The following is a 9,451-nucleotide window of genomic DNA, read 5'->3' as shown; positions in this document are numbered from 1 at the left end:
GGTCAGGGTTAGGGTTGGGTTTAGGGTTAGGGTCAGGGGTAGGGTTCGGGTCAGTGTTAGGGTCAGGGTTTAGGGTTAGGGTTAGGGTTAGGGTTATGGTTATGGTTATGGTTATGGTTAGGGTCAGGGTTAGGGTTTAGGGTTAGGCTTAGGGTTTAGGTTGGGGTTAGGTTAGGTTTAGGGTTGGGGTTAGGGTTAGGGTCAGGGTTAGGGTTGGGTTTAGGGATTAGGGTCATGGTTAGGGTTAGGGTTGGGTTTAGGGTTAGGGGTTAGGGTGAGGGTCAGGGCTAGGGTTTAGGGTTAGGGTTTAGGGTTAGGGTTTAGGATTAGGCATAGGGTTAGGGGTTAGGTTAGTTTTTTTTCGGTAAAAAACGCTTTACTATCCATAGGCGTTTTTAGCCAAAAAAACGACCATGTATAGTAAGGCGTTTTTAGCCCCCCAAAAAAGGACCATGTATAGTAAGGCATTTTTCAACGTAAAAAATAACCATGTGTAGTAAGGCGTTTTGAGCCGAAAAAAACGACCATGTATAGTAAGGCGTTTTTAACCGAAAAAACCCCGACCATGTATAGTAAGGCGTTTTTAGCTGAAAAAAACGACCATGTATAGTAACGTGTTTTTAAATGAAAAAAAAACGGCATTCAGGCTATTGGAACAGACCCAACGCTGTCACTGGAAAGGGTTTGAACCCGTGCATGCATCTACACTACCGGTGACTGTGACTGGTGCACTATAGGCATATTTGACATGGACTTTCAAGGGTTTCCAAGAAAAAGTGTAGAATTTTCAGACGTAACTTGAGTGGGGTTTGAACCAGGGTTGCCTTGATGAATGCCAGCGTATATACCTCTACACCACCAGTGACTGTGAATTGTTATGCACTATCGGCGTACATGATGTGCACTTTCGAGGGTTTCCAGGAAAAAGTAAGTGCTGTATTTTCACACATAACCGAGCAGGGTTTGAACCGGGGTTGCCTGTACCGAAAGCCAGTGTGTATATCTCTACACTACCAGTTACTGTGAGTTACACTACACGCACTTTCGAGGGTTTCCAGGTAAGTTGTATTTTCACACATAGCTGAGCGGGGGTTGAACCCGCTTTGCCTGAACCGAAAGCTGACATGTGTAGCTCAACATTACCCGTGGAGATGGATCGTTTTTTTCGGGCTAAAAACACCTTACTATACTATGTCGTTTTTTGGGGGGTTAAAAATGCCTCACTATACATGGTTGTTTTTTTCGGCCTAGGGGTTAGGGTTGGGGTTAGGCTTAGGGTTAGAGTTAGGGTCAGGGTTAGGGTTAGGGTTGGGTTTAGGATTTAGGGTTTGGGTTTAGGGTTAGGGTTAGGGTCAGGGTTAGGGTTAGGGTTAGGGTTAGGGTCAGGGTTAGGGTCAGAGTTAGGGTTTAGGGGTAGGGTTATGGTTAGGGTCAGGGTTAGGGTTAAGCTTAGGGTTTAGGTTGGGGTTAGGTTAGGTTTGGGGTTAGGGTCAGGGTTAGGGTTTGGTTTAGGGATTAGGGTCATGGTTAGGGTTAGGGTTGGGTTTAGGGTTAGGTTTAGGGTTAGGGTGAGGGTCAGGGTTAGGGTTAGGGTTAGGGTTTAGGGTTAGGGTTGGGGTTAGGGTCAGGGGTAGGGTTAGGATTTAGGGTTAGGATTTAGGGTTAGGGTTGGGTTTAGGGTTAGGGTTTAGGGTTGGGTTAGGGTTTAGGGTTGGGGTTAAGGTCAGGGTTAGGGTCAGGGCTAGGGTTTAGGGTTAGGATTTAGGGTTAGAGGTTAGGTTAGGGTTAGGGTTCGGGTTCGGGTCAGGGTTGGGTTTATGGTTAGGGTTAAGGTTCGGGTCAGGGTTAGGGTTAAGGTTCGGGTCAGGGTTAGGGTTAGGGTTGGGTTTAGGGTTAGGGTCAGGGTTAGGGGTTAGGGTCAGGGCTAGGGTTTAGGGTTAGGCTTAGGGGTTAGGTTAGGTTCAGGGTTGGGATTAGGGTTTAGGGTCAAGTGTAGGGTTAAGGGTCAGGGTTAGTGTTAGGGTTGAGTTTAGGGTTTAGGGTTAGGTTTAGTGTTAGTGATAGGGTTGGGGTTAGGGTCAGGGTTAGGGTTGGGTTTAAGGTTTAGGGGTAGGGTTAAGGGTTAGGGTTAGGTTGGGTAGGGTTAAGTTAGGTTAGGTTTAGGGGTTAGGGTCAGGGCTAAGGTTTAGGGTTAGGGTTTAGGGTCAGGGGTAGGGTTAGGATTAGGGTTGAGTTTAGGGTTTAGGGTTAGGTTTAGGGTTAGGGTTGGGGTTAGGGTCAGGGCTAGGGTTTAGGGTCAGGATTAGCCTTAGGGTTGGGTTTAGGGTTAGGGGTAGGGTTAGGGTTGAGTTTAGGGTTAGGGTCAGGGGTAGGGTTCGGGTCAGGGTTAGGGTCAGGGTTTGGGGTTAGGGTCAGGGGTAGGGTTAGGGTTATGGTTAGGGTCAGGGTTAGGGTTTAGGGTTAGGCTTAGGGTTTAGGTTGGGTTTAGGGTTAGGGGTAGGATTAGGGTTCGGGTCAGGGTTAGGGTTGAGTTTAGGGTTAGGGTCAGGGGTAGGGTTCGGGTCAGGGTTAGGGTTAGGGTCAGAGTTTAGGGTTAGGGTCAGGGGTAGGGTTAGGGTTATGGTTATGGTCAGGGCTAAGGTTTAGGGTTAGGGTTTAGGGTCAGGGGTAGGGTTAGGATTAGGGTTGAGTTTAGGGTTAGGTTAGGTTTAGGGTCAGGGTAAGGGTTTAGGGTTAGGGTCAGGGTTAGGGTTGGGTTTAGGGTTAGGGGTAGGGTTAGGGTTAGGGTTCGGGTCAGGGTTAGGGTTGAGTTTAGGGTTAGGGTCAGGGGTAGGGTTCGGGTCAGGGTTAGGGTCAGGGTTTAGGGTTAGGGTCAGGGGTAGGGGTAGGGTTAGGATTATGGTTATGGTTAGGGTCAGGGTTAGGGTTTAGGGTTAGGCTTAGGGTTTAGGTTGGGGTTAGGTTAGGTTTAGGGTTGGGGTTAGGGTTAGGGTCAGAGTTAGGGTTGGGTTTAGGGATTAGGGTCATGGTTAGGGTTAGGGTTGGGTTTAGGGTTAGGGGTTAGGGTGAGGGTCAGGGCTAGGGTTTAGGGTTAGGGTTTAGGATTAGGCATAGGGTTAGGGGTTAGGTTAGTTTTTTTTTCGGTAAAAAACGCTTTACTATACATACGTTTTTTGGCTAAAAACGCCTTACTATACATGGTCTTTTTTTTTCGGCGTGACAAGAAATCGTGGACAAAAAGTGCAATATTAAACATAGGGAAGGATATTTAACGTCAATGTAAAGGTCTTAAGGTCCCACGAGGTTTAATATTTTGTTTATTGATGAGCAACAATCAGTGTTCAAATGAACAGAAACATTTAAAAGTGATGGAAAAAAATTAAATAAAACTATGGAAGCCCAAATTCGATGGCCTCCTTGAAGAGGGACAATGCACTAAACGCTTTAAAAAAATAAAATAAAATAAAATTACAAAAATAAAACTACAGTGTTGCTTGTGTCTGACAGTTAGTGCTATGTGTCAGGAATAAATAAGTTCAATAAATAAGAGACTACAGCCACAGAATGTCTTGTACATGTGCCGTGTCGGCTGATCCCATATTTAGGTAGTTTTCCAAAATTAAAATATCACTTTAAAACCCTAAAAAAAATGCATAGGAATTGAGAGGAAGGAAAATGGGTCAATTTATACACCATCTTCTGTAGAGTATTTTGCTTTGCATAAAGTGCGCTCAGCTGCAGGCGAAGTCAGTTAAAAAGTTCAAGAGGGGCTGTGTTGTCACACATGGAGAAGGAAGACAAGGAGGAGGTGGGGGGGGGGGGTCACTCCCTGGACTGGTAGAAGAGGATGTAGCCCGACTCTGAGTTCTTGGAGATGTCTGAGGTAAGTCCGTAAAACTCCTCTATGGCGTGAGCGTCGATTTTCTGCGGGGAAGTTTTTTTGACCGATGAGACAAACATGGCTCGTGTACAAAAAAAAGAACAAAGAGAGAAAGAGGGTGACGCACCTCCACGATGTCATCGTCAAACAGCAGCCAGAAACCATGACTCTTCACGATGGTGATGTAATGCCCTCTGTTTGGACCACTAAAGGAACACACGCAAGCGAGCATTCTATTACACAGCCATGTCAGGCAGTGGTCCACCCGGGGCGGACTGCAACGGAACGTTGACAAAGTTGAAATTCCTGCTTGGTGGGCGAGATTAAGTTTCAGTGGAGGGAGCTCTTTATGCAACTCCGTCAAAACGTGACTTAATTTTGACGTCATCAGTTCATGGCCAAGAAATTAACAAGAAGTCAAGAAATGCGATTTTAACCCTTTCGGGGACAGCTTATCATGTGAATAGTTTGGACCAAGCACTGACCCCTGAGGAACTCCGTGAGTTATTTTCAGTTGATTCGTTTTTTTATTGTTGAGTTGCACGTACTGATATCTGTTTTCTAAATAACTTTTTATCCATTTACAAGCTACACCTCTAATGCCATATCTTTCTAGTTTTTTTCAATAATATACTGTGATCTATTGTGTCAAAAGCTTTTTTTAGATCTAGGAAAACCCCAACAGTAAATTCTTTGTTGTCTATATTAGTGGCTATTGCTTCCACAAACTCCATAACTGCCATTGAGGTGGTCCGTTTTTCCCTGAAGCCATATTGATTCTCACTTAACAGTGATCGGGTTACATGAAGTGCGTGAAAGGGTTCATACGAATGCTCTCGGCTGATATTTGACAAGTTTCGGTGCCAACGCGGTCACGCTTTGATCCGACATGCGCACAAGGTCGGCCGATCGTCCGCCGCGCGCTTTCTTCACCTGCCGCAGTGGACCACCACGGCCGCCAGGTCGTACATGCGATCCAGGTTGACGGCGTCGCTGGACGTGTTGAAGAGGCGCAGCTCCAGGGGGAAGACCACGCGGTACGACAGCTTGGTGTAGCGGTGCAGCTGCTCCATGTACTTGAACCTCTTCAGGTGCAGCGCCAGGATCATGGGCAACTTCTTCACGCACATCCTACCGCAAAAGACGCAAGGTGGGTGGCCAAAATGAGTCCAGTTCTGTGACTAATCAATTCAGCCGCGACAAAAGTACCGCTGGAATTGATGGTAAATTATTTGGAGGAGCGCCGGGAGTGACCGAGCTGCGTTCACAGACCGTTTCTGGGCTTCCTGCTTGCTGCAGCACATCTCGCAGTAATACTTGTACTCGCTGCACAGTGTCTCCGTGTTGCTGAAATCCCTGCGGAGAGAACATGACGTAGGGTGGGGGGGGGGGGGCTGTTATTCAATCTGACCTACTTTTCCCACTCGGTGCCCTTTCAAAATAAAATCTACCTGAGGCAGTGAGTTATGGACGTGTTCTGCTCCACGTCCACCGAAAGGTCGAGGAAGTCCTCATCTTTGCTGCTCACCTGGTAAAGACGTTGAGGGAAGCCTCAGACGGTGGCGGGCAAACTTTGGCATTCAAGTGACACTCGATTGGATTTTGGAAACGGACAGATGGGCCGGATGAGGTTTTAAAAAAAAAACAACAACCAAAATGCAAGTATAATAGTTAATTTTAATGATAAACAATCATTTAAAAAATTATTCGATTCACCAATTATTTAATACAATATAAAATTGTGAAAATGAATACCGTTTTGTTTTGTTGTCATTTTTCAGCCAATTTTCCCTGATGGCCACCTACCGTCTCACAGTTGAGGCAGCGCGTCTCGTTGGTCAGCGTGCCTTGGAAGATGTCATGCACCCAGGTGGGCTCCGTCTTGTTCTCCGCCGCCGCCGCCGTCGTCGTCATCTCGGCGTCGGCGGGGGGTCCGCTGTTCTTCAGCCGGCCGTTCTGCTTCTCCTGCTTCTTCTCCTCCTGCAGGATGTCGGCCACCGTGTTCAGCAGGTAGTTGAGGAACTCGTGGGCGTCCTGCTGCATGTAGTTGTCGAAAAGGTCTGCGAGAAAAAAAAAAAATCCAGATTACAAAACCTACGCATTTCGATGCGGGAAAGGCTCCTATGAAAGAAAATTAGCCACGCAGAAATGTACAATTCATGTGCGCCCTGCAGGTGGCGGTAACGTCCGCATTCATTGCTGGCTGGAGGACATGGGTCTGCAAACTGTAGCTCCAGGGCTGCATCTGGCCCTTCTCCCTCTGGATTTCATTTCTTTCAATCATTACGTTACAGTTGAAGTGAGCACATTTGATTTTTTTTTTCCAATAACAGCATTACAGCCTGAGCAATATGTATTTTGTTTTAGGCTGATGTCAATTCCAATAACCGATTAATTAAAAAAAAAAGGAATGAATAAAATAGCTTCTTTTTGGGCCCCTTAATGGTTGTTTTACAATAATTGTCTTTTCTTAATTTTTTTAAAACTTAACAACAGAGAGAAAATTTGGTACAATCAAAGGTGGGGTGGGGGTGGGGGTGGGGGGGCGTTTTAATCTGCACCCATTTTGACACTTCTTAAATGTCAATCCCTGTACTACAAACGCATTTAAAAAGAAACAAGTGTGAACGTTAAAATGTCGCCTCACCGTTCTCCTTGCGCAGGCGCGAGATGAACTTCTTGGGCGGGATGACGCCCACTTTCTTCTTCTGCGTGGCGATGGAGTGGAAGAGATCGGCCAGGCACGTGAGCAGGTTTTCCTTCTTTTTCTGCTGGGCCTTGTAGGCCAGCACGTTTTCGCGGAACGGCCGGCAGAAGTAGAGCGCCTGCAGCACCGAGTTGCAGTAGCACGTGTTGCCAAACTGCCGGGAAGGAATCAAAGCCAAAGGACGGCAACCTGTGAGATGCGTTTAACCTTCCTCTTACGACCGTTCTGTTCAGAAACAGTAATAATGGCCCCCCGCCCCCAGGGGTCAATCTGACCCAGGGCACGTTTGTCCATCCACATGTGTTTATATCTCATTAGCAACTACATTACTAAGCATTTCAAAACATGTTTAGTGCATTCCGGCTCAAAGATCATACTTGAATGCTTTAAAGAAGCCAAATTGAACAAACACTCCCTCTCCGTTCAGGAGCGGAAATCGGGTCAAATTGACCTGGGCATGTTTAATGATGTAGACAGGAGAAAGCACAAAAACAGTCAAACTAGACTCGATTGTTTTGCGCTACGGATGTCTGCACGGAACAACTTCAACTCATATCTGAAGGAATGACTGCATTTGTGTTGATGCTTACATTGACCAGACCAAAGTAATGTTCATTGATGGGGAACTGCTCGGGGCCGATGTCTTTCTCCAGTGCAGAGGCATTGGTGCCCTGCAAGCAGAGAGACAACAACCAAAAATAAGAAAAATTTGACCTCGGCAGAGATCTCCATGACAGTCCTTCCCACAGACTGCCATTCATTGGATAAACGAAAACGGAGCCGGTCTAAATTGTCCAGGTGTGTTTTACACATGATTGCCAGGCCAGTGCGTTATCTCTGCTTTGAATCCGATTTTTTCCCTCCCGCGAGCTCAAAGCGAGGCTTTGTTGAGACGACACCGCCGACAATTTAGTCGGCGGGCGCCTTTGACGGCCCGTGGCGCTCGGTTCCGAGCGTCAAAGCAAAAGATGTTGAATGGAGCTTTTGTGCCAGCGATCCGGGGGAAAGGAATAGCATTAGCGCACATTTACATCAATCGCTGTCTCTCGATTCATTGTTTGCTTTTCTATCAGCAGCAAGAGCTTTGAACATCCAGTCAGGAAGGAGCCTGACAGACTACTCATGGACAGATAAGAGTGTTTAAGATTCAAGCAAAAAAAAGTCAAATAAAAAGGATAGAGTCCAATCCAACCACAACATAGCCTGCTAAGTGACAAATATTCAAACAAATATGGAGTTTCACTATTTTTTTCTCCAGGTTTAGTTACAATTAAGTTGTTCTCTCCAAAAACAAAATGAAGGGTTGAGTCCAATTATCTTCAAACCAAAAAGTGGTTTAATCCAGTGGTCTTGCCTTAACCTTGATAAACCAAGAGGTGCCCTAGACAATAAAGAAGAACAACAGCAAACAAGATTCACATTTTTTTCACTTCAGTAAAACTTGACTTTGTTTTTGGTGGATGTTTTGAGTTATTCCTTCCTTTTCAAAATAGCAATATTGGTACAGTCCATTGTGTGAACCAGGAAGTAGGAAATGGCCAAAATTTGACAGTCCACTGTTTTTGGAACCTCACGAAGTCATGAATAAAATGTTCTCCACACAATACACAATCAATAAAAATGGAGCAGTCCAATTGTTTTAAGTCAACCTAGAATCTAGCTTACTTACTAGAAAACGATCAACTAAGTACAGCGTTTCACCATTTTTTACACTTTAAACATAGGTTTTTAGCGTTTTGTGGTACAAAATGGAAATTCCTCCACCGCAAACTAAAGAAACTAACTAAAATTGGTATGGTCCAGTCATCCTACGTCACTACGTCATACTGACGGCATGGTGGGGTTTAGCGATCCGGGAGAAGCATGAGTGCCTGAACGCAACACAAGCACGGATGACTATTCAGTACAGTGGTGCCTTTCTCTTGCCCTCTTCACACAACCATAAGGCGCTAACGCTCTCTCTCTCTCTCTCACACACACACACACACACACACGATAAACGACAGAGCAACAGCTATCGGTCATATTCAACGGACCCCAGTCAGCCACGTATTCGGTTTAAGTGCCTACTTTCGGTCACCGCACACCACAAACCCTCGCTCAGGTCAACATGGATACTCCAGCTCGCGCCACAGACAACCGAGCACTTAGTACTCACCATGTTACAAATGGAGGCGATGTTTCTGACAGTCATTTAGTTTACTGTGTCCCCCTGGCCGCCATCTTCAGGAAATAAACATGACCGAGGGAGTAAACAAGTTGAATTGCAAGGCCACACACACACCGCAAGAAGCCCAGTGGCGGCGTCGTAACGCAGACCCGCGGCACCATACGGGCAGCGACGACCCCCGGGTGATTGCAAAGGAACTCAGAGACGAAGCGGCTTCATCGCCAAAAGATATGAAAATACAACATAATGGAGGCAAGTTCCGAGGGCGAGGTTTATTATGTTAGCAAACAAACAGGAAAATGCTTCCGTGGTGACGTCACGTAGCTCTGCCCACCTACCGCCAACCCAATGATTGGTTCAGGACTAAGAATTTGATTGACAGTGACATGCACCCAATCAGAGAGTGGTATAGTGAAATTTGGCTTCACTGCAACCAATCATTGGCATCTCCAGTTAATTGAGCAAGGCGCCAAACGGAATGATTTGGGGTCGGGGAATTTGGTTGACAGACAATTTCAGCTAATCACAAAGTGGAATAGCAAAACATGGCGTAGGCTGCAACCAATCATTGGCATCTCTTATGTCACAATGGATGACGAAACAATGAATGAAACAAGAACGGTAATAAACAAAATCCAAAGATACAAAGATTTTGTGTTTATAATCTTTGGAGATCTTTTTGTTTACATTTAAC

At 45.9% G+C, this 9,451-nt stretch overlaps 1 protein-coding gene across 1 annotated transcript; it reads right to left on the bottom strand.

Annotated features, from left to right (window-relative positions):
• Positions 1 to 3,300: 3,300 nt before the first annotated feature.
• usp46 (ubiquitin specific peptidase 46) lies at positions 3,301 to 9,049 on the bottom strand. The gene is made up of 9 exons (XM_052072934.1): positions 8,746 to 9,049; positions 7,178 to 7,258; positions 6,528 to 6,741; positions 5,687 to 5,940; positions 5,332 to 5,408; positions 5,153 to 5,236; positions 4,814 to 5,011; positions 4,008 to 4,086; positions 3,301 to 3,924 (listed from the first exon to the last, which is right to left on the bottom strand). The coding sequence occupies exons 1-9, from the start codon at positions 8,779 to 8,781 to the stop codon at positions 3,823 to 3,825; spliced, it is 1,125 nt and encodes a 374-aa protein (XP_051928894.1). The 5' UTR covers positions 8,782 to 9,049; the 3' UTR covers positions 3,301 to 3,822.
• Between the last annotated feature and the right edge of the window lie 402 nt (positions 9,050 to 9,451).

The sequence above is a fragment of the Hippocampus zosterae genome, chromosome 8, assembly GCF_025434085.1.
Source record: "Hippocampus zosterae strain Florida chromosome 8, ASM2543408v3, whole genome shotgun sequence".
Lineage (NCBI taxonomy): Eukaryota > Metazoa > Chordata > Actinopteri > Syngnathiformes > Syngnathidae > Hippocampus > Hippocampus zosterae.
The sequence above is the reverse complement of the archived record's forward strand: the minus strand, read 5'-3'. Positions and strand labels throughout refer to the sequence as shown.